Below are 26,017 nucleotides of genomic sequence, written 5' to 3'. Positions count from 1 at the left end.
CCTTCCAATCAGGATTTCGACCCCTGCACAGCACTGAGACCGCCCTTATTAAAGTTGTAAACGACATCCGTCTTAACACAGACTCTGGCAAAACCTCAATACTAATGCTACTTGACCTCAGTGCTGCATTCAACACTGTAGACCATACATTACTTCTGGACAGGTTAGAAAACTGGGTGGGGCTTTCAGGCACTGTCTTAAATTGGTTTAGGTCCTACCTACAAAATAGGAACTACTTTGTTTCCATTGGCGACTTTGTATCGGAATCAACCAACGTGGAGTCCCACAAGGTTCGATCTTAGGACCCTCTTTATTTAACATTTCCATGCTCCCACTTGGGCAAATCATGCAAAATAACAATATTGACCATCATTGCTATGCTGATGACACGCAAATCTATGTATCGCTATCACCAAATGACTATCGGCCCACAGATCTGCTGTGCCAGTGCATTGAGCAAGTGAAAGAATGGATGTGCTGAAATTTCCTTCTACTAAATGAGGACAAAACAGAGATAATTGTATTTGGTTCTAAAACGGAAAGGCTTAAAGTAACCCAACACCTTCACTCTCTGTCCCTGAAAACCTCAATCAAAGCCAGAAATCTAGGGGTTATCATGGATTCAGATTTACATTTCGACAGTCACATCAAATCAGTTGCAAAATCTGCATATTATCACCTTAAAAATGTAGCAAGACTTAGAGGGCTCATGTCCACCGAAGACTTACAAAAACTTGTACATGCCTTTATCACTAGTAAGCTTGATTACTGCAATGGTCTCCTTGCAGTTCTCCCAAAACAAACTCTGAGGAAGCTTCAGCTTGTTCAGAATGCTGCTAGAGTTCTAACAAAGACCAAAAGATTTGAACATATTACACCAATTTTGAAATCGTTACATTGGCTTCCTGTAGGTCAGAGAATTGATTTTAAAATCATGTTGCTAACCTATAAATCCCTACATGGTTTAGGCCCAAAATATTTAACTGATATGCTTCCACTACATAAGTCTTCTAGACCACTAAGATCCTCTGAGACCAATCTGTTAATTATCCCCAGAGTAAACACGAAACATGGCAAAGCAGGATTTAGTTACTCTGCAACAAATAGCTGTAATAAACTCCCAGAGGATTTAAGACTTGCCCCAACTCTGAGCACCTTTAAAACAAGACTGAAGACTTTCATGTTTGCTTTAGCTTTCTGCTAAATCTTAAATATATTGCACTTTCTAATATTATTATTATTATTTTATTTTTTTAACTTTGCCTTTATTTTCTATTTTAACACATTCTACCCATTTCTTTGCATATGTTTTCTGTTACTTATCTATTATTTTATTTTATTGTATGACAATGTTTATATGTGAAGCACTTTGAGTCTGCCTTGTGTATGAAAAGTGCCACATAAAAAAAGTTGCCTTGCCTCTGTGTAAGGGCTATTTATAGTCCAAATGTGGTCGTTTTTGGACGTCTTTTCAACATCAAATTTAGACTAATTTTAAATGTCACTTTTATACAGTGATGCCAGTAACGCGTTACTTAGTAACGCGTTACTGGCCTCGGACCACTTTTTTCAGTAACGAGTAATCTAACGCGTTACTATTTCTAAACAAGTAATCAGATTAAACCCTCCGTTTGTCGATGGCCATGCAAATGACCATTTGTTTTTCCATGCATGAGATTTGTTTACAATTATGTTAGTTTTGATGTGCCTTTCCCCGGACGTGATTGGTTGCTGCATCGGAAAGCCGAGGATCCAGGAAGACAAAATATGGGCGGGCTCAACATTCGCGGCAGCTTTACTCAGATTTACAGCTTGCCATTTAGGTCTTCAAATGCTTAGTTTGTTACTTGATTGAGGCTCTTGTTAGCAACCAGGGAACTGGGCCAGGGTAAGGTTGCTAGAGGTTATCGAAAACCGACACGCAGTTACACCTTTGTTAAGAAACACTAGGCGCACGTGTATTTTGGGAGCTTCTCTTTGGTTATATTCATTTCTTTGATTTGGACAGCACCCAATGGTCCTTTTCCTTTTGTAGTTTTGCCTCCTCTGTTAGTGTTTATTTGAATACCCCAAGCTCCGGGTTAAATAAACAACTTTAAGTTAACCAACGACATCTGGTTTTATGTTGCCACCCCTTCTCCTAGCGGGGGACGTAAACGTCTCCAAAGACTTCAATCTATCAGAGGCGAGTGTCGAACTTGACTCTCCAGAGTCCGCGCCACCAGTTGTTATTAGCGGCGGAACTAGCGCGTGGGAGCCTCTACATTATCGCCAGAGAACTAAACCCACGGGGAGATCTGAGCAGCTCGAGCGCTAGAACGCGCTGTTTACGTCACGCACGTTGAGATGCGTCCGGTGATCGCCCCGTAAAGCGCGCGTTGATATTTTGTCAACGCATTAAAAGTTGGCGAAAGCGGTTGAAAGCCGTGTGTCAGTGTGTGCACCCCAGGGCCGTAGCACCAAATTCTGGGCCCTGTATACAAGAGGTACTGATGCCCCCCCCCGAATTCCCCCTACCAGCCCCATGCGCAGAATTGTTGAGGGGGGGGGGGGCAAAAAGTTAGTTTTGGCAAAACCGGTTGTAATTTTTTATTTCGAGGCGGCAGGGGGGGTTTTCGCAGCTTAATGTAAGTAATAAAGTAACTTGTAATCTAACTTAGTTACTTTTAAAATCAAGTAATCATTAAAGTAACTAAGTCACTATTTTAAGGAGTAACTAGTAATCAGTAATCTGATTACTTTTTCAAGGTAACTGTGGCAACTACTACTTCTATAATTTATTTATTTTATTCATATGTTTATGGTAGTTTCCGTCGGAAAAAGAGAAACGGTTCATTTAATTGCAGCGTCGGATAAATGAGATGGACCGATCATTGTCTCTCTCTCGCTCCCTCCATATCAGTCGACTGCTTTTGACCCATCCGGAAACCGGTGAACACATGCACACATGTGGAAACCACCCATCCACATTTTTTGTGCACTGGTCGAATTCCAACCGGCCCCCTTCCGGTTACTGGTCCAACTCCTTAACCAGTAGGCCACATACCAGTGCACACACACATGAACACACACACACACACACACCAACCCGGTATCACGCGATTTCGTGTTCATGCGCACAAATGTTAATCTATTGAATCGTGTCCCAGAGCACGATGGTCAGACTTTCTTCGTGCTGCACAGAACGAAATGTAAACCAATGCATTCTGAATGGGAGCGTTCCTCTGATGTTTCCGTGCTACACAGAACGAAATGTAAACCAATGCATTTTGAATGGGAGCGTTTATCAGACGAGAAAGAGAGAGAGAGTGTGCGCAGACAGTACAGTGCACACTCTAGTTATATAGATGTCAATATTTCCGATTTTTTAAGCAGACCTCTTTAAAAACTGAAACGAACGTGCGCGTTTCTCAGACAATTATCGAGCTCCACAGAACGAAACGAGAGAGAGAGAGAGAAAGAGAGAGGGAGGGAGAGCGAGAGGCTTCAGAAGGGGTATGCCCAGATAGTACAGTGAACCCTGTAGTTATTTATAGGTCAATATTTCACAATTTTTAAGCAGACCTCCTCAAAAACTGACAAACAAACGTGCTCCACAGAACGCGCATTTCTCAGACAATTAATGTGCTCCACAAAACGAAACAAGAGAGAGAGAGAGAGAGAGAGAGAGAGAGAGAGAGAGAGAGAGAGAGAGGCTTCAGAAGGGTGGTGCGCAGACAGTGCACCCTCTAGTGATATATATGTCAATATTTCCAATTTTTTTAAGCAGACTTCCTCAAAAACTGAAACGAACGTGCTCCACAGAACACACGTTTCTCAAACAATTAAAGTGCTCCACAAAATGAAACGAGAGAGAGAGAGGGAGACAGAGAGAGGGAGGGAGACAGAGAGAGACAGAGAGAGAGAGAGAGACAGAGACAGAGAGAGAGAGAGAGAGAGAGAGAGAGAGAGAGAGAGAGAGAGAGAGAGAGAGAGAGAGAGAGAGGGAGACAGAGACAGAGACAGAGACAGAGACAGAGAGAGAGAGAGAGAGAGAGAGAGAGAGAGAGAGAGAGAGACAGAGAGAGAGAGAGAGAGAGACGGAGAGAGAGAGAGGCTCCAGAAGGGTTGTGTGCAGATAGTAGAGTGCACTCTCTAGTTATATATTTGTCAATATTTAAATTTTTGCAATTTTGAAGCAGACCTCCTCAAAAACTGAAAATAAACAAATAAATAATAATATCTGTGTAAACCAATGCATTCTGAATGGGAGCGTTCTCTGATGTTAACCCTATATATATATATATATATATATATATATATTGATCATACAGGAGAGGCCCTCGTAAGCCCATCAGTTACTTCGCAGTGCAGCTCTCTTTTCCACTGTGTTTCAAGAATTCCTATCGATATAATGAGACAGGATGTAATGATAAAGGCAAGAAAATAAAGGCTCCATGGTCATTATAATTTAAATATAATTAAATTAAAGCGTGAAACGAGGGAATAAGACGATTTAGTTGTGGGCCAGCCGAGGCTGAATTTGAACCGAATTCGGCCCATAACCTTATTTTTTACATTGTTTTTATATTATCAATGTTTTTATATTGTCTGGTATACCGGAACCACACTTTGGCCTACACATTGGTGGAAGTGCAGATAGGCTACAGATCTTGTTATAACGATAATTGAATGAAAGCTACATGTCTACTTATAATATTATAACTAAATAATTGTATAGTTATGCATTGGTTTAATTTAATATTAAACCAATGCATTTCAATCTGGTGATTTTTTTCGACTTCAGAAGGGGGGGCAGGCTGCGTAGTGCACGTTCTATACAGATCTTGTTATAACGATAATTTAATAGTAGCTACATGGTCTACTTATAATATTATAACTAAATAATTTTATATTTATATCGGATATATAATCTATATTTTTAATATTTAATTAATTCAATATTAAACCAATGCATTTCAATCGGGTGATTCTTTTCGGCTTAAGAAGGGGGGGCGGGCTACGCAATGCATGCTCTAGCATACAGATCTTCCTATAACGATAATTGAATAAAAGCTACATGGTCTACTTATAATATTATAACAAAATAATTCTATTTATATATATATAATCTATATTTTAATATTTAATCAATTTAATATTAAACCAATGCATTTCAATCAGGTGATTCTTTTGGACTTCAGAAGGGGGGAGCGGGCTGCGCAGGGCACACTAACAGATCTTGCTATTGAATAAAAGCTACATTGTCTACTTATAATATTATAACTAAATAATGTTATATTCATATTTAAATATAATATATAGCCTATATTTTAATTTGTAATTAAATCAATAAATTTCAATCAGGAGATTTTTTTCGACTTCAGAAGGGCCGCGCAGTGCACGCACTAGTTATAGATTGGTCAAAACAACAAACGATTTTTGCAGCAGACCCCCTCAAAAATTGAAACTAACCACGTCCCTTAAATCCAGTCTCACAGGATGTAGTATAACTACGTTGGTCCACCGCGGAAAATACATTATAATAACAGCTCTAATCATGACATGTCCTATTCTTTTCAATGGGGCTAAGTCCACGTCAATTGACTGTCATGGTTGCTATGGTGGATGCTATCCACCACCCCCTCTGCTCCTTACATGGCTCCAAAAACCATGCGGCAACGGAGCTGCCGTCAATTGTGTTGTTTTTGTCGTAAACTAGGGTCCGCTGGTTAGGAAATAGACAGATATTCCAAGGTTTCCTTCAAAAGGCACCTTGGATGTGTCTATTTTCTGCAGTTTAGACATGTACCGTAATTAATAAGTTACTTTTTTAATATATATTTTTTTAATCTTTGTCTGTTGGCTTGTTACGTTACTCTGAGAGACGCGCATGGACGGATTTCATGGTGTCACAGTCTATTACCTATTCTTGAAAGCAAAACACCAAGCTCATTGATTTAATGAGGCAGGGTTATTTGAAACAATTAATTAAATATGTGTGAGAGGTCATTCCTCCTCCTGAGTGTGCTTCCTATTTATGTCTAGTGTACACCCCTACTGTCCACAAGCACACCCCCCCCCCCCCCCCCCATATGGATTTGGAGAATTGTTGCCACGTCCCAGTGGTGGTGGTATCATATATATGACTGAGGGCATTCAATTATACTACATTGATCAATTAGGAGGCCAAAGCCCTAAAGGAAGTGGTGCAATATTAATAAGTTACTTATAATAAGTCACCCCAATTCAATTATCGTTATAACAAGATCTGTAGCCTAACTGACCGTTGAAAATCCACTTTTCGGAGGTCCCATGGACGTCAACATTAGACGTTCGGTACACGAAAAAAAAAAAAAAACCTTCAGTGGACCCAAATTTGACGCCGAAAGGACGTCACTCCAACATCACATTTGGACTATAAATAGCCCTTACACGGAGACCCCACGGACGTCAACATTAGAGTTTGGTAGACGTCGAAAAAAAGACGTTGTCCGGCGTTACAAAACAACCCCTTCAGTGGACCGAAATTTGACGATCAATAATGACACAGAGAAGACGTCACTCTGACGACAGATTAAAAAAATAAACAGATAAATCCACACTTACAGAGTGATTTCCCCACGGGGAAAATAAAAGTAAAAATGTAGTGGGATCATGTATACATTTCCTACACCTGTCATAGGTGTCCGAATGACTTCCAAAAATGTACCCAGTTCAAAAGTGAAATGTCAATATGACATCCAAGTTGGGTCATGGTTTGACATCCAAATAGTGGACCTAGTTTGGATGTAAAATAGATGTCCAGAATTGGTCATGGACCGACGGACCAGATATAGACATGATCTGCACGTCTATCCAACGTCCAATGTTTAGTGGGTGGTTCTAACTATGTGCGCTGGGTTTCTATTTTCTACTGTGAGTTGATTGTACTTCCTTGGCCCGTCTTGGTGCTGCAACAAATTCATTTCCCCACAGGGAAAATAAAAGTACTTTTCCATCTATCTATCTATGAAGAACCAATTGAGGGTAATCCACGAGAGCAAGCTCCGCCGAGAAATCTCCTCCTCAGTGATAAAAACATTTGATAAGAGAATTGTCTGGAATGGATTGCAATTACTCTACTCCGCGGTATGCAGGACAAAGCCTTTCCCTTCCCTCACTCACCCTGTCACAGTGTAGAAGCCTGCACTAGTGGAGGTCAGCGCATTGCATCTACCGGCCCTCTGAGTCTGGCTTCTCTCTGTTTAATCAATGCCGATGCACGCGACTACATCACCAAACATGGGGTGAGCAGCAGATCAAGTCAAGAACAACAGTGAAACAAACCCAGCTTCGGGTTCTTGGCAGGCTACAACAGAGCTGCCCATGCACTGCACTCTGGAAATGGTACCAAAGTCGGGTTTGTGTGAGTGTTGAGTGTTGGGCGGCTACCGTTGTCGCTGGCCATGAAGGTGACGTTGTAGAGGTTGTTCTTGACGTAGGGCGACTCTCTGTCCAGTACTGCCCGGGTGGAAATCCTCCCGTTGAGGTTGTCTATCTCCAGCCAGTTGGCCGGGTCGAACAGCTTAGTGTACCTGTGTGTTAGAACCGTTAGACCACTTCACAAAACATGTGTACAGCCAGAGGACAAGCGCCTTGAACGTATCTCTCCAATGTTATTCATAACCAATAAAACGTACAGGCAAGTGAAATAATCAACGACCTTCATATAGTGATCACATATCATTCATGATAGAACATGTGCCGCCCGACTTTAAAACAATTAAAAAAGACAACAATGGAAAGACCTTTTGAATCAATGGTTCTGAGCTTCTCCAGTATTTGCACAAGCTCACCACATTTAGTTGAAAAGAAGAATCTCTGATCAATAATTAGAGCCGCGTGGCATGTCCGCCATATACATCAAAGTCAGTCAGTCAATGGAAATTGAATTGCAGCCAAGTCTCTCTTGTTAAAGAGATGTCGAATATCATTAAGACCCACCAGTTTGGTCATAATGAGACTGAACATGTCTTTAACAAGGGAAATGTTCAATCTTATTAAGATTTAACACCTCTCTTGTTAAAGGGATACTTCACCAATGGAGATATGAAGGTAATATGAGGTAAATAATTCTATGTATTATAAATGTGCAAAGAAAACCTTGAAATCAGTTCATCCTATCCTGAGAAAAGGCAAAAAGTGTCTCTCTGGCTCATTTAACCTCCGTTTGGAGGGGGAAGGACCCATGGTCCTAGCGCGAGTGTTAGCGCGAGCAAACTTTGTGTAAACATGTCCCTGTGTATCACGGGGACTAGTTTAGACTAGTTTAGACATTTGCTAATTACAGTCGCTCAGCATATCAAGTATTTGTACTTGATACTTAACCTTTTCTCCCCAGTTGACATAAGTGTTTATCTTATACAGTAGGCCTACCAAACTATAACAGCACTTGGGTTAGTAAACAAATCACAACACCCAACATGAATTTGAAGTTTTATTCATGAAAAAAGTTATTTACAAACTATTTCCAAAAAAAAATGTGTAGGGTGCGCTTGCTAGAGTCAAAATAGTCACAGCTCATCTTGAGCATCTATTGTCTTTTGGTAGCCACGGTTCTGCCCATCTTGTGCTGGGTAATTAGCTCTGATGGCCTGGACAACACAGGAAGCCGATACTGTCTAAGAAAGAAAGAGAACAACATTAGCAAAGCAAGATAAATTATGCCTTGAGTAACCTGTACAGCATTACACAGACTTCAAGCTAAAGTAACGTAGCCTATGCTCTGCCAATAAGATCGGCTATTTTCGGATAACTAGATTGTCACGTTCCCCGGGACTCAAAACTATTGTAGCCAATGTGTTAGTAAAAAACAACAACACTTACTCTATGCTCAGACGTCTGTTTCTCCCTGCAGGCTTTGGCTGGCGTTTCCAGTTGACTTTCTGGGTCCGGAAATATGTATCCAATACCCAACTGCTCAGGTGAGGCGTAAAGCCTGGGTGAGAGGTTACAAACATGGCCCAGTCCTCACCAGATTCAGCCATTTATGCTAGAAGAAGCATCGCTGAAATTCGCTGCAGCACAGGGACTCTGTGTTAGTGTCTATAGGCGAACAGAGCAAACCGGCGCGCTCCGGCTCCTCGATCTCGGCAACAGGCAAGGCTTGTTCAGCTGCAGCCGCAGCAGCCTCCTACTCTATTTGTGTCAATTCCTCCTGGCTGTATTCTGGCTTGTACAAATAGCCCTGAATGTCCGAATCTAACAATAGATTTCCAAAATCCACTTCGGTTGTTTCACATTGCAAATCAGTTCTCTAACTAAGCGGTGAAGAAACATGGCAGACATTGTGATTACATCTCGTACACAAGCTCCCGCCACCCCTCATTCCTTATTGGTGGGCTCACAAATTTGCGGAACAAGTTGCTTGTAGTCCTCGGCCCTTCTAGCAGGCAAGCAAAGTTTTACTGTGATGACATCAAACGCGTCATTTGACGTGAGAAAATTAGATCAGGAAAGCTGGGCCAAGGGAAGACTGGGATAGGAAAAAAACCTTTGTTTTATATTACAATAGCGATTTTATAATGATAGAACACCGGTTCTGAATCGTGAAGCATCCCTTTAAAGAGAGTTAAGGTTTCAATAAGACCAACCTGGTTGAAGAATATCTAATAAAGAATTACTCAAAATCAACCAGCTTCTGGAAGACGTTAGTCGGATCGGGGGGGGGGTTCCTTACCGGACGGTCTGCCTCATGTATCGATCAGGGTCCTGGGCGGTGAAGGTGGTGAGCAGAGAGCTGGCGGGGAGGCCCTCCTCCAGCTTAATGGACTTGGGGTCCGGGGAGAACTCTGGGCTCTCATTGACGTCGACCACGCGCACCGACACGGTGGAGGTGGACTGGCGAGGCAGGTGGATGCCGCGTGCCAGCTGGACTTCGTTCTCCGTCACCACCGTCAGCATGAAGGAGCGGCTGAGCTCATAGTCGATGGGCTGGAGACAGAGGGGAGGTGGTTGGGTTAATTTGTGTCTGGTCGGGGTCTCGTTCGAGCCTCACATGTATGCGTTCCTTTGCACTGGTCTTCCACTTCTATTATTTGGCCTCTGGTTATCAGCAGTTTCTTTGAGGATATTTAAATATATCCTCAATATCCCAATATATTCCATTTATACGTTAACCATTTTACATCATTTCTCTTCCCTTTTCTTCCCCTTGTTTTGGTTTTATGTTTTTGCATATTTTAACTGATAGGGGGTTATTTTAGATTTGCTTTATTTCATTATTATTATCTTTAATTCTAATTATTTATGCGTACGATTTTGCAAGATTTCCTTTGAATAATTCTACCCTCATTTAATCATGTACTTATTCCTGCATGGTCTTTCTGGCATTTTCTTGGTCAGCTATTCAAACTAGGGATCGACCGATACAGATTTTTTAGGGCCGATACGATACCGATATTTTTTCATCAGCCTTAGCCGATACTCCGATACGCCGATACCGATATTTAGAGCCGATATTTAGAGCCGACACTGCTTTTGCTCCCTCAATCATAAAAATTACACTGATAACAAATGTTACAAGTCTCAATTTAAAAAAAGGAACATTTATTGAACTTCAATATAAAAAGCAATATTTAACAAATAGTAAAAACAGGTGAGGTAAAACAAGTAAGAAAAATTAGATGAGCAATATTTAACAAATATTAAAAACAGGTGAGGTAGAACAAGTAAAAAAAAAAAAAAAAAAAAAAAAAAAAAAAAGCGAAAAAATATCGGCGAAAATCAGCTGCGTATCGGCCGATACCGATACACGTAAAAAACGCGAATATCGGCCGATAATACCGGCCGACCGATATATCGGTCGATCCCTAATTCAAACGCATCACTCACTGAGACAGCCTCACTTTAATCCGTCATGCTCTGCCTCTGCTCTGCAATGTATTATGAATGCAATGTCATTTATTCTAAATTGTTCTCATCAGAGCAAAGAAGGATTTTTAAAACAACTGCAACAAAGAGGATGGTTCAAAGGAGACTGAGTTTCAAGTTGAGTTATTGCAGCGCACATTGACTGATATATCTTTCTCCAGATTAGGCCAGAAACCAGCCTGGAGGAAGGTCATGGTTAGGGTCAGGGTTACCTAAGGGTTACCTAACCCTTACCCTAGTCACAGGGTAATCTTGAGCCAGCATAATGGGAGAAGAGCTTTTTGACCCATCCTTGCCAAGCGTGTGTGTGTGTTTGCGGTACAAACAGTGAAGCGCACCTTGACCACAGTGAGCAGGCCCTCGTTGCTGGTGGGGTCGGTGGGGATGGAGAAGCGTCCGGTGGGGTCTCCGGAGATGATCCGGTATGCTGCATTCCAGGCCGAAGTGTGGGGCTGGTCCTTGTCCGTCACCGTCAAGTTGGATACGATCACGTTGACCCGGTTCTCCTTAACATCGCCGAAAAACTGGCATGACAAAACGGAGAGAGAGAGAGAGAGAGAGAGAGAGAGAGAGAGAGAGAGAGAGAGAGAGAGAGAGAGAGAGAGAGAGAGAGAGAGAGAGAGAAATTATGAGGAAAGATAGTAAGAAGTAAACAAACATTCATGGTGTTGGAAGGAGCCAGATATATATATATATATATATATATATATATATATATATATATATATATATATATATATATATATATATAGAAAGAGAGAGAGAGAGAGAGAGAGAGAGAGAGAGAGAGAGAGAGAGAGAGAGAGAAAATAAAAGATAAGGAGGGATAGACTTAAGCAACAATTTAAACAGTCAAGGTTTAAACTGCAATAAAACATTTTTCTGCAGTTTGGTGCAGAGGAGGGAAACATGGTTGGCAGAAGAGCTGGAACAACTTCTGAATCCATTAGTAGAACTTCTCCTTATTGATCAAAAATAGTTCTTGTTTTTTATTTGTGTTTATTAGTTATAATAAAATGGAACAATTAATTTACAGGGCAAGAAGAGGTGAAATTGGTTCAGGATGGTTCATTTGTCTTGTGCTTCTGTCTTCTTACAAGATCGCAAAAGTCTAGAGACAAAGCAAACTCAAAAGGAGGATAGGAAAATAGGAAAGGAAGGAGAAAATACTGGGCTGTTCCTCCAATGAGTATCGGCTACCATGTCTGTGGTGAACTCTGGCGGGTTGTCGTTTACGTCCGTAATTCTGATCATGGCGGTGGCTGTGTTGGACAGGCCGTAGGTAGGGTTTCCCTCCATGTCTGTTGCCTGGATGATCAGAGTGTACTGTGGAACTTTCTGTAAAAAAAATCATAAATAAAAGAAAGAAAGAGAGCGACCATAAGGCTGGGATCAAATGCATACCAACATGTTAAGCCGTGATATGGAAAAGGTAGCATGAACAAAGAAATTAACAACGAAAAAAAAGGTTATCCGCAGTGATCGTGCCAGGGTTCATACGACGATTTACGTTTGGCGCACCTCTGAAATGTTGAAGCTCACGTCCACACCGATGAAAGGGCCAAACTGTGAGTATAATTAAAATGCCCGTTTGCAAACTGTTGCCGCATTTCTTAAATGCTGCATCAAGCCAAAAAAGGGCTTCAAACTAGCTTGTCTGGGATCTGTTTACAGACAACTCTAGTGGATGTAGAGGAGCCAGCATACGATCTAGAGTTTTACAATATGTACAGCTTGCTCTTGATGTATCCCACACATAAAAACACACACAAGCTCTAATGTCTGTAGTCACGTAGAAAGAAATACATCTATTTATTTTGGCACCTGAAATGTACATTCTTCCATCTGTCCCTGTCACTCACCTCAGAAGAATACAATATTTTATTTATAGTATAGTATTTTATTCTGCATTTACCAAAATGCAATTTAATCCATTCTAAGTCAAGCCTCTATGTAATTTTAATGATTCTGTTCATCGTGAACGTTTCGGCTTGTGGTCTGATTAGTGATCAAATGTGATGCTGCTTAGACTTGTTCTGTATTTTTCTACTGACATTTAAGGAAGATGAAAGGGACAGCAAATGCCTGTCTCTGGTCTTTTCATAAATTTGGAAGATGCAAATTTGTAGACTGACTTAGAAGGCTAAGCAGGGAATGTCATTCTGAACCCTTTCAAGTTTGGGGTGGTGAATTGATGATATGGGTCTAGCAGTCTAGCAGCCAAGATAGTTGCCAATACTAAAGTTTGATATGGAAAGTCCTTCAATGTTTCCTTTAGGTGTAGGTCATACATTTCATTGCTCCATTTGGCATTTTACAAAAATACAGACAAAAGACATCATTGTTTTTTTTTTCAGTAGCTATTAATTACATTATTTTACCAATTCAATCATGGCTGAAACAGGATTTTTTTAAAACAAAATGCAGTGAAATGATTAAAAGTAGCTCTCGAAGTTAAGTTTTTTTACATGTTGATAATTAAAATGGCATTCTCTAAGATTTCCTTAAAAATCTTTTTTGGTAAAACAAATGGCGATAAGCACTGCATGTGTGTGTTGGACCTCACTTCCCAGAGATCAAAACCAAGTCATCTGTATAACGTCATTTGGCAGTTGAATTGCTAGCCTCTCTTCGGAACAACTGTGCGCAGTTTGGGATTTTTTTTTGTTGCCACCCAGTTGGCCACGTCGAAATAATGCAAATGCAAGGGCTTTCATCACTCAGCCATAGACTCCTTTTTCATTGTGTTACCTCAGTTGGCGATAGATAACAGACATGTTCTAATGTTCAAACCTTTGAGATTATTACTTTCAAATAAACCAAAGAAATATGTCCATAAATCAACAAAAGTTTAGAAGATGCCACATAGGTATCTTATAATAGCATTTAGTCTTCGAAAGATATTCATCTTCCAAAGGTATTTTAAAGATAAACACACAGAGAGACAAACACACTGAGCTACAAACAGAAACACACAGAAACACTAGCACACAGAGACACAATCACACAGCGATACAATCACACAGAGATACAATCACACTGACACAAACAAACACAGACACAAACACAAACACAAACACACAGACACAAACAAACATACAGAAACACTAACACAAAGAGACAAAACAACAGAGACATAAACACAGAGACACCAACACAAAGAGACAATAACACATAGACACAAACACACAGAGACACAAGCTAACATGGAATTTAACACAAATAGACACAAACACACAGAGACACAAACACACAGATACATTAACACACAGTGACACTAACACAAAGTGACGCAAACACACAGAGACACTAACACATATCGACACAAACACACTAACACAGACACTCACACACAGAGACACAAACATACAGAGCCACTAACACACTAACACACAGAGACACAATCACACAGAGACAAAAACACACAGAGACACAAACACACAAAGACACAATTACACAGAGACAATAACAGAGACACTAACACAAAGAGACACAGAGACACAAACACACAGAAACACTCACACAAAAAGACACAAACACACAGACACCCTAACCCACACACAGACAGAGACAAAAACACACTAACACACTGGGCGTAACTTGCAATAAACCAATGAGAGTGCCATCTCCCATCCCCTTTAAGAGCCATGAGCGCATTTGAATCTGACAAGAAAATATTTTTACAGCACATTTGCAGTCTCCGATGAGACAGATGCATGACCACATGAATTTCAAACTTCAAATGGCTCAGTATGGCCAAATAATATGGCCTAATTCACACATGGAATAGCGTTTTCTTCCACTACTTCAGAAATACTGAGTCCTCAAATAAATTTTGGCAAAGAAAACTTAACACACATATGTTATGCGGTAACTGTGGTTCTATTTAATGATATACGCAATACATTAACCAACATCGTTTCTTACCAGCATTGTATGCATTATCGTTATCGACTTTTTTTCCCAATATGCATGTGTCCCCCCGTTAGTATACATTGCCATGGATTGCGTTACGTGTTTAGTTTGCTTGTGTTTAAGCAGATGGACGCACACACGCCCGCATTCATTAATTATTTTACACATACACAAACGCGCGCCCGCATTCATTCATTCTTTTTAACACTCACTCGCGGTAAAACAATGTTTGATCACGATCAAATACTCATCAATCCTAAAAGTAATGGGCTTGTACACGATGTCTGTGTCAAGAAAACATGTGTTTGCTGTACGGTGTTTGATGCATTGATTTAAAAGTACAACTTATTATCGCTGTATCAGCTGTTCTTTCCCAAATCATTTACCAAGAATGTGTGGCTAGGTAGATGAGAGAAGCAAAGGGTATGCGCGAGGTGCACAAGCAACATTAGGCATGCGCCCTTAAATTAGCATCTGAACAACGCGCCACTGACTTTAAACCAGGTATTTCCTGGTTTGTGGCGGAATTTGTTTCTGAAACTGCAAAATAACACCAGGGAACGTTTGCGCCAGAACACGCCTCCTCCTTTCACCGAACCGCCCATTGGGGCGCAAGATCATTCCCTAATTTACCGACTCGTGGCGGTGGAGGGAAAAGAACGCTATTCGCCAGTTGCAAACTAGCAACGACACATGCGTCAGTGTAGAAAGTAAATTGCGCTGGATGCAAGATAGGGCCCAGAGACAGTAACACAGAGACACAATTACACAGACACACTAACACACAAAGACACAATCACACAGAGACACCAACAAAAAGAGACACAGAGACACAATCACACAGAGACACTAACACACAGAGACACTAACACACAGAGGGCCCTATTTTAACGGTTTGAAACGCAAGTGGGAAAGCGCAAAGCGCAAGTAGCTTTGTGGGCGGTTCTACGGCGCTATCGCTATTTTACAGGCGGATAAATGACGCTTGCGCCATGGCGCAAGCGTCAAAAGGGTTGGTCTGAAGCAGCCTAATTACCCGTAGGTGTGGTTTGGGCGTAACGTGCAACAAACCAATGAGAGTGCCAGCTCCCATCCCCTTTAAGAGCCATGAGCGCATTTGAATCGGACGAGTTGATATTTTGACAGCGCGTCTGCAGTCTCCGATGAGACAGAAGCACATGAATTTGCAAATGGCTTAGTTTATTGCCAAATAATGTGGCCTAATTCACACATGGAATAAGGGGTTTTCTTCCACAACTTCAGAAATACTGAGTCCTCAATGTTTTCGGCAAAGAAAACGTATGATAGGCTATAACATATGATAACTGTGGTTCTATTTAATGATATACGCAATACATTATAAACATTGTTTCTTATGGGTATTGTATGCTATCCTAATATGCATGTGTCCCCGCGGTAATATACATTGCCATTGATTGTATTATGCGTTACGTGTTTAGTTTGCCAAAGTGAAGGAGTTCAAGTACCTCGGGGTCTTGTTCGCAACTGTGGGAACTATGGAGCGTGAGTTTGGCCGGAGAATCGGAGCAGCGGGGGCGGTATTGCGTTCGCTTTACCGCACCGTTGTTACGAAAAGAGAGCTGAGCCGCAAGGCAAAGCTCTCGATCTACCGGTCTATCTTCGTTCCTATCCTCACCTATGGTCATGAGGGTTGGGTGATGACCGAAAGGACGAGATCGCGGGTACAAGCGGCCGAGATGAGTTTTCTCAGAAGGGTGGCTGGCGTCTCCCTTAGGGATAGGGTGAGAAGCTCAGCCATCCGTGAGGAACTCGGATTAGAGCCGCTGCTCCTTTACTTAGAAAGGAGTCAGCTGAGGTGGTTCGGGCATCTGGTAACGATGCCCACATGGGCGCCTTCCTTGGGAGGTGTTTCAGGCACGTCCAGTGGGGAGGAGACCTCGGGGAAGACCCAGGACTAGGTGGAGAGATTATATCTCAACACTGGCTTGGGAACGCCTCGGGATCCCCTCGTCAGAGCTGGTCAATGTGGCCCGGGAAAGGGAAGTCTGGGGCCCCCTGCTTGAGCTGCTCCCCCCGCCACCCGACCCCCGATAAGCGGACGAAGATGAGATGATGATGAGAGTGTTTAGTTTGCGTGTGTTTAAACAGAGCACACACGCGCGCCCGCATTCATTAATTCTTTTTAACACTCACTCGCGGTAAAACAATGTTTTTCACGATCAAATAGGCCTACTCATCAATCCTAAAAGTTATGGGCATGTAGGCCTACACGATGTCTGTGTCAAGAAAATATGTGTTTGCTGTGTTTACAGATGCATTGATTAAAAAGTAGCCTACAACTTATTACCGCTGCATCAGCTGTTCTTTCCCAAATAATTTACCAAGAATGTGCGGCTAGGTAGATGAGAGAAGCAAAGTGTATGCGCGAGGTGCACAAGCAATCCGTATGCATCGCAGGCGCATGTATGCTTGCGCCCTTAAAATAGCATCTGAACAACGCGCCACTGACTTTAAACCAGGTATTTCCTGGTCAGTAGCGCAATGGTATTCAGAGACGGCAAAATACCGTTTGCGCCAGAACACGCCTCCTCCTTCCGCCAAACCGCCCCTTGGGGCGCAAGATCATTCCCTAATTTACCGGCGAGTGGCGCAGGTGGCAAAAGAGCGCTCTGCGCCAGTTGTAAACTAGCAACGATACATGCGCCAGTGACTAAGTCATTTGCGCCGGATGCAAGATAGGGCCCAGAGACACTAACACACAAAGACACAATCTCACAGAGACACTAACACAAACACAAAGAGACACAGACACAAAATCACACAGAGACACTAACACACCAACACAGAGACACAATAACACAGAGAAACTAACACACAGAGACACAAACACACAGAGAAACGAACACACAAAGACACAATCACACAGAGACACTAACACACAAAGACAAAATCACACAGAGACACAAACACCATGAGACACAGAGACACAGAGACAAAATCACACAGAGACACTAACACACCAACACAGAGACACAACACCACAGAGACACTAACACACAGAGACACAAACACACAGGGACAATAACACACAGAGACACAGAGACACTAACAGCGTACCTCCCGATCGAGACCCGCTGCGACGGAGATGATGTCGCCCGTCTTGTTGTTGATGGTAAACATGTTGGAGGAGGGGCTTTCAGGATTCTGGGACAGGATCTTGTATCGCAGCATCCCGTTGGCCGTCTTGGGATCATCTTTGTCTATAGAAGTCACTGTCATCACAAATGACCCTGTGGGAGTGACACACACACACACACACACACACACACACACACACACACACACACACACACACACACACACACACACACACACACACACACACACACATTCATGTAAAAGATGAATAAAGTAAGACTAATGACTAGGTAAGATCAAGCTTTAGTGTTTGTGTGTGTGTGTCTTTGTGTGTCTATGTCTATGTGTGTGTGTGTGTGTGTGTGTGTGTGTGTGTGTGTGTGTGTGTGTGTGTGTATGTGTGTGTGTGTGTGTCTGTGTGTGTGTGTGTGTGTGTGTGCGTGTTTGTGTGTGTCTATGCTATTACCAGGTTTGGATCCCTCCGGTACAGAGCCGTTAAATACGGTATGGGTGAACTCTGGTCTGTTATCATTCATGTCGATAACGTTGATGACGATGTCGATGGGGTTCTCCACCTGGTTCCCGTTTAGGTCCACCGCATGAGCTCTTAGCTACACACACACACACACACACACACACACACACACACACACACACACACACACACACACACACACACACACACACACACACACACACATTAATGACATACAAAGCCATCCGGGTGCGTTCACATCATCATTAATATTTAGATTTCCTTTGAATTCAGTTAACATGTAATATTTTGTAATTCAGCTTTCTATTTCTCGCATGGTTTAAATCAAGCCATTGGCAAATTAGGATACCACACCGTTGTCCTCTGAAATATTTCAGAAAACAGCAACAGCAAATATGCAATTCTCTCTATCTGCCCGTCCCTAGAATGGGGACACTAACTGCTATACCTTGCTTTGAGATAGACATAGCAGTCAATAATGGTTTCCTTGCATAGGCAGAGAATCCCAGGTCCGGTTCTTTGCTCCCCACATCTGCAGGGCCAGCCGCATGCTATCAGTTGTTGCGCCTCTAGTTTGTGCTAACCAGCCCACCGTTATGTTCAAAGCCCAACACAACGGGGCGTCTGTTCACAACCTGGCTTTTTACACTACTTCTGTGCCTCTTTTTGTTGAACGTTTTTCCTAAACATCATAGATCCTAGCCTCAGCGTCTAGCGTCTTGCCTCTGGCGCAGACGACTCCTTCTGAAACATGAATATTCATCAGACGTGAGCCCCAGCTGCGCCTGAGATTCGCACTGTGCTCTCCCCCCCTGCTGTTCCCAAGATCAAACAGGAGTTCCTCTCCTCGGGGTGTCTGCGAGACTGGGTCGGAAAAAGCAGCTCAAAATACGTCTGTTAAATCTGTATTTACTGTGTGGCTGAAAGACAGACAGATAGACAGAAAGACAGACAGGCAATGTTCCCTCATTGGGGGCTTGGGCCTCACATGGAAGTTGGCGATGTGCTCCCTGTCCAGGGGCTTGGTGACGGAGAGCTGGCCAGAGATGGGGCTGATGATGTAGATGCCCGTGGGGGGCTGGTCGGCCCCGGGGCCCGTCACGCTGTAGCGCAGGAGACGGTTATTGTCCCGGTCCGAACGGATCTGCGGCACAGAAGGGTAAACGATACGATCATGTATTCCCCCCTTGCAACAGTGGGGGGAATACACCTCCCCCCCTCTCTCTTGCCGCTCTCCGCCCAGCGGAAGCCTCCGCCTCCAGGTGCCCTTCCCCGGGAGCGGAGAACGCCTGGGGAGGAGGTCAAGTGGAAGGAGTGTACAATGTGAAGGTGGACCTGGATGAGCTGAGATGGAGAGAGAGCAGTACTACATACTACAAAGTAAATCAACGGACACAATGTCAACACAAACACGTACCAATTGATGTGTACAAAAGTAGTCAAAAGCCAAAGAAGACCAATCACACAGATTGTGATTGGTCACAATCTGTGACACTAACACTGTTTGTGTTAGTGTCTCTGTGTTTACAAGCTGGTTTACACAAACTAACATGTGATAGCATGGCCATTATTATTACCATTATGGTTATTATACCATTATAAGTACTAGTGGCATGGCGTCAGTAGTACTTATTATCCCCCCACTTTGTGTTCCAAACAGTCTGCTCTCTTTGTGAAAGAGAAGCATGGCAAAAACAACTTGTGTGTTTAGCTTTAGTCACGGGGCTCTCTCTTACTCTGACAAGCTCCTCTGGGAACTGTCCCCGGGAGTTCTCCGGCACGTTGATGGGCGGGATCACCCAGTCCCTCTTCACTCGCCTCACCACAGAGCCGTCGCCCCCGACAACCTGGCTGTGCCACGGAAACACAATCTCAGGCACCCGCCGGAACCCGGTTGCATCACCTGCAGTCTTCACCTGCGAAACGGAGGAAATATGCTTTAGGGGAGGCAGTTGTGCATGCTTTCACACACACACAAAACCAAACACAAAAAAAACGCACAATTGGTCTTAATCCAATTACATTTCCCCTCCGTAGAGATTGCTCTTGATGCAATAAATGAAAATGCAAACACATTCAACACGGTGTAATCCAGTCGTCCCTACTCACTCCCCTTTAAGGGTAAAGGCATGGAAAAGGGAAAATGTCCTCCTTTATATGTTGTTGTATTACCTGATGAATACACAACATTTACTATTGGTATACACCAGTGTTTAATACTTTATTCAGATTCTGGCTTTTAACAGTTTCAAATCATTGGGCTACAACCAACGGTGAAATAAAACTATCCATCAGATGTTTCCTTGGCAATGCACAAACAATATGCTGAAATTTCAGCTGTTTGAGTTGATAAAAACGACTAACTCTTAAAAAATAATATCTCATCAATCTTGCTAAAAAATGTATGGATTATCTGGCGCGTAGAGCGCGTACCATATAGGCTCAGTCCTAGAACGCATGGGTTCGAGTCCTGCCCGTGGTCATTTGCTGCATGTGCTCCACTCTATCTCCCATACCTTCCTCTCTATCTCACTCTATAATAAAGCATTAAAATGCAATAATAAATCTTTAAATAAAAAAATGATGCGTTATAAAGGAGAGTAACTAATATCTCATCAATGTTGGTAAAAAAACTTTACGTTATAGAGGAGAGTAACTAATATTTCATCAATGTTGGTAAAAAAAATTATACAGTGTAGAGGCGAGTAACTAATGTATCATCAATGCTGGTAAAAAACTTTACGTTATAGAGGAGAGTAACTAATGTCTCATCAATGTTGGTAAAAAAAATTATACAGTGTAGAGGCGAGTAACCAATATAGCATCAATGCTGGTAAAAAACGATACGGTACAGAACGGAGTTACTAATATCTGTCTGTGTTTATTCCTTACTTTTGCTGGTGCCCAGCACACTGCCTTCTGACTAGGGTCAGCCATTTTATATTGTTCGAGTGATTTATTACTCCGGAATACTAAGTGTTGTGCATGGGTTGTTGGGTATGTTAAGATTGTCCTTCACCTCACCCAATCTGACCAGGGCTGCACCACTTCAAAATCTTGTACTGTGGGGGGGAACCTCGAGGACAGCCAGGTACGCAGTATATTTATTGTCAAGGGGGAAAGACAATAGCCAATTGGGAGCCAAGGCTACCGGTAATCACACAGGATCATGGCGGCAAAAGCGTGGTTAGTCTTGTAAAAAGACCAAGCCATGAACTAGCCTTATTTCTCCTTACTAGATTGACCTGGACTCAAAATTCTTTCATCATATTAATCTCTAAAATCAGATGCATCTTTTTCACCCTGTTCTTCTGCTCTAAAAATGTTTACTTTTCCCACAATTTCATAGAAAAGCCAAACGTCCACAATCTCATCTTGATGTTGTGTGCTTATCAATCGACATTTTCACCATGTGAATGAGGCTTCATGCAGTGCAGGAATGTCAGTGGCTCAACGGTATAATGTGCTGCTGATCTGTTGAGAGTTCGATTCCTTTTTAGTGCATTATGAACAAGCTGAACATGACATTCTGTCATTGACACTCATTTAAGAAACACAACATTGAACAGCACCTGAAACATCAGGCAATCAATATTCCGGCTCTTTAGTATCCAAGAATCGGACTGCCAAGACATAGTATGGCATTAAGGGGAACTTCTTCGTTAACCATTTTTCTTTCATAATTAACTCTGTTATATTTATATTTCTTCCGTTAGTGTTCTTGACTACAAATGTTTAATTTCCCCAGAATTTCAAAGATTTTTCAGGTATATCCTTTGAAGAAAGCCCTTAATTCAGTTGAGAAATGTGTGCTTTGAGTTTTCTAGATGTTGTGTGCTTATCAATAGACATTTTGACCATGTGAATGAGGCTGCAGTTCAGGTTTATAAGAGGAACATCTTTCCTTAAATATGACAATTATATGTCATATTTAAATATCTTTCATTGGTTTGTTCTTGACTTTTTATTTTGCTCGGACCCCGTTAATCGGCGCTTGCGGTTATATTTATAATTATAATAATAATAATAATTATTATTATTATTATTATTATTATAACAATTTTATTATTATATGTTACGATATCTTGTGCAAAGCTAGCATAGAATGGCCACTTTCATCGTGGTTTAGCTTAAGTCATGCTTTTAAACAGGAGATTGCAATTCCGACTTGCGAGAATCGGGACCTGGCTGTTGGGCAATGAAATCGGACAGTGGGCCTAATTGTTATCTTACATAGGCTTAACCATCAAAAAAATCCATTCCTCTTCATCAATTGTTTGAAAAATGGCCAATTGTGTACCCTGCAGTATTGGCCACAGCTACAATAGGGTTTGAAACATTCTTTCACATGACCTTACCTCTTTCGTTCCCTTTTCTTGCAAGATGAAATGCACTTGCATCTTCCACACCTGCTTGGACTGCGTGTCTCGGGCGTACACCACCAACGGGGTGGTCTCCTCATCGGACAGGTGGAGGTGGCGTGCAGCGTAGAGGACACCGTCCACACCGACCCTGAAGTGCGACTGGTCCTTTGCTTCAAATACCACCCTGCTCTGACCACAGTCCCTGAAGCTCACTGGAACAGACACAGAATAGAGGCAGTCAGGCATGACCTGTTCAATGGAAACACATCGGCTCCTTTCCAAAGATAGACTTATTTTGTTGCACTTCTAACAATAATTGCTATTCATCTCTGAACGCAAATGCTGTATAGGATACAGATATACTATTGTGGAAAACATTCAAGTGTGTGTGTAAACAATTGCAGCATACTGGAGAAGGACATTCAACGATATAGACATAACATAACTCATGTTTAGAGATGGATATGGAGTGCTTCAGGAGTCTGTGGCAGGCAAAGAATAATGTGTGAACAACCACTGACTGTTGTCAATGTGAGCCTGAGCCAGAGGTGCAGATTACCCCTTTTGTATGTGTTATGTGTTGCTATGTCTCTGAACTTACTATCTCGGTGGAAACTATCACGAAATCTATGGGAATTTATACTCCCAAAATGTTCACTACATGTTTAACTAGCACACATTCATTGGCTGAAAATGGCTGTGTTCTCATAGGGAACATCCAGGCATTCACACAGGCACACGCACACACACACACACACACACACACACTCACACAGACACACACACAGACACACACACAAATACACAAACACAATATAATGTGGGGGAACTGGGGCAGAAAACACTGTGAGGGTGGGAGAGAGGATAAGGCGACTAAACACTAATCATGTGTAGCAGGAGCTAGTGCAACCATTAATAACAGCCAAGCTAGGATCAATAAACTCAGGGTTATCGGGAAGTCATCAATTCCCTCTTACAGAAGGACATTATGTAGACTCATTGTTGAAAAGAAAACACGAACATGGGAACACAAAATGTTGCATAAAACAATTCAGAGAATACAAAGATTCTTGCTTGTACATAAATAAACTTTGCTGATTTGACCTTATTTATATGCATTCATCTATTTTCTGTTAACATATACATTTAGTGGAAATATGTTAATGAATTTGACTGCAATGGTATGTCGATAAATACATAATCTGTTTGGAGCATTTATTGATTTTCTATATAATTTTTTTTTTTTTTCATATATTGATTTTGTGTGTTTCCCCTCAACTACAGTACAAATGTCATAAGGTCTACTGATGCCCAATATTAGCATAATGCCATTATGCTAATGTATACAACGTTTTGTACTAAGTACATTTAAATATGGACCTATTTCAATTGCTATCAATAGCATGTACAATTAATAGGTCCAACCATTAGTTATGTGAAAGCAAAACAAGTGAAGTATGTGTAATTACTTCACAACGGCGTAATGGAATGAACCGATGAATTTAATGGATAAGACCAGGCAGGCGTTTACAGTCAAGCTCTGGAGTAAACACAGTCACAGATACAGTATGTGAGCCTGCAGAAATAAAACAATATTTGGCTACAACGTATTGGTGTTTAAGGCGTACACCAATCAAACACAACCCTTGAAGTAGATTCTCTTATTGTAGACTTTAAAGGACCTTTTCTTATTCTGTGTATATCACAATCAATGAATACATTGTTGCAAAGATTATAGGGGCTAATCTGCTGTTGGTCAACTAGTAGTGCAATGAGAAGACTGCAAGCTGTGATGATCAACACCATGTTCTTTATGCTAGAAAATAATAATGAAAAAATACATATTATTATTAACGCCAAACCATAGTTTCACTCTGCACTCAGTCAGACATGCAAGAATGAAGATGTAGGGCAGCCCAGAGTACATAACCCTTTGGCACACTCATAGCTTGCGCATGATATGTAACTCTTGCAAGCACACAAATGATGCACTTCTTTAAGCACACATGTTCTACTTGACACACGTCATGCAAAACTCTTGGGGGGGAGGGGGGTGCAGAAGTTGACGGCATGGCTGGAAGTTAAGTGTGCAAGAGAACTCAGTTAGCGTAAGAGACCACTCAGTGTCTCCTGAAGTCGTTGTGAAAGAAAGCCTTTTAATCATTGGTTATATTATGATCAAATATATTTAATGTTAATATATTGTCTATATATTCGTTTACTGTTAATAAATGTATCAACTAAAGTCTGTATCAGACAAGACCCTCTGCAGTTAAGTAAGCCGCGAGTAGCGACGCTTGGATTTTTCAACTGTTTCAACTGTTTATAAGAACAAACACGTTTGGAGGAAACATTAAGTACTTATATCTAAATAAAGTAAATAAACACTCATTCATTTATTTCTAAATAAAATAGATGATGTTTTTTTCTGTAGCCTATTTAAGAAGAAGAATAAATCTTTATACCTTAAAAATGTTACTAATGAAATACTTACAACCCCTAATTTAAATATGGGGACATTGTGTGTGTAATTTTAAAGAATACAGGCAATTGTAGAAACAATATTGAAAATATGATGACATATAGACTCAATCCGGATTTTGGCGAGGGGTCACACTTCCAACATAATAGTCCTATTGTTTCCGCGGCTCATTTAACTCCAGTGTCTTGTCTGATACGGACAATACTTAATCCATAGGCCTATCTTCCAGGAACTATCCTAAACAACCTCCCATACAGGCATCACATTAAGTAGGTTGTCACGTCATGCATCCGTATGTTGATCCACAAAAGTTTCAGGTCTTACGGCCCCCCGCCCCCCCTACATGCACAGACAAAACAGGACTCAAGCAATGGGTATTTGACTCAGCAACAAGGCTTAACTTGATTGAACAGTGCTGCTGCCCAAAGGCTCTGCGTTTTGCGTGTTCAAAGTAAACACAACATCTCGTTTACTTTTCTTCAATGAGAAAAGTAATATTTGTTGAGAACACATAATCATTGTAACTGCAAATATGATGATTACCTCTCCAGTCTGTTAGCCTAAATTATCTTCAGTCCTTGACGATTTAATGTTTTCCATCTGTAAACTGTTTGTCAATAATGTGCTATCCTTGAGGACTGTAAAAGATTCTTGTGGTCGGCCGTTAAATAGTGCATACAAGTTCTCTGTTCAGGGCAGAGATGGAGAGTTAAATATGCGAAACATTCCTGTGGTTCGGTTGTTGTC

The 26,017-nt window shown here is 41.6% G+C and overlaps 1 protein-coding gene across 1 annotated transcript in view; it reads right to left on the bottom strand.

Annotated features, from left to right (window-relative positions):
* LOC115555565 (cadherin-2) overlaps positions 1-26,017 on the bottom strand; it is a 77,534-nt gene that overhangs the window by 23,905 nt on the left and 27,612 nt on the right. The window contains exons 3-11 of the mRNA XM_030372502.1: positions 22,783-23,000; positions 20,161-20,340; positions 19,413-19,568; positions 18,395-18,539; positions 17,908-18,080; positions 12,094-12,231; positions 11,232-11,417; positions 9,701-9,954; positions 7,414-7,556 (exon numbers count right to left, since the gene is read on the bottom strand). Of these exons, the coding sequence (XP_030228362.1) occupies positions 7,414-7,556; positions 9,701-9,954; positions 11,232-11,417; positions 12,094-12,231; positions 17,908-18,080; positions 18,395-18,539; positions 19,413-19,568; positions 20,161-20,340; positions 22,783-23,000 (1,593 nt within the window). The remainder of the gene's footprint in view (positions 1-7,413; positions 7,557-9,700; positions 9,955-11,231; positions 11,418-12,093; positions 12,232-17,907; positions 18,081-18,394; positions 18,540-19,412; positions 19,569-20,160; positions 20,341-22,782; positions 23,001-26,017) is intronic.

This window comes from Gadus morhua, chromosome 12 (assembly GCF_902167405.1).
Source record: "Gadus morhua chromosome 12, gadMor3.0, whole genome shotgun sequence".
Lineage (NCBI taxonomy): Eukaryota > Metazoa > Chordata > Actinopteri > Gadiformes > Gadidae > Gadus > Gadus morhua.
The sequence above is the reverse complement of the archived record's forward strand: the minus strand, read 5'-3'. Positions and strand labels throughout refer to the sequence as shown.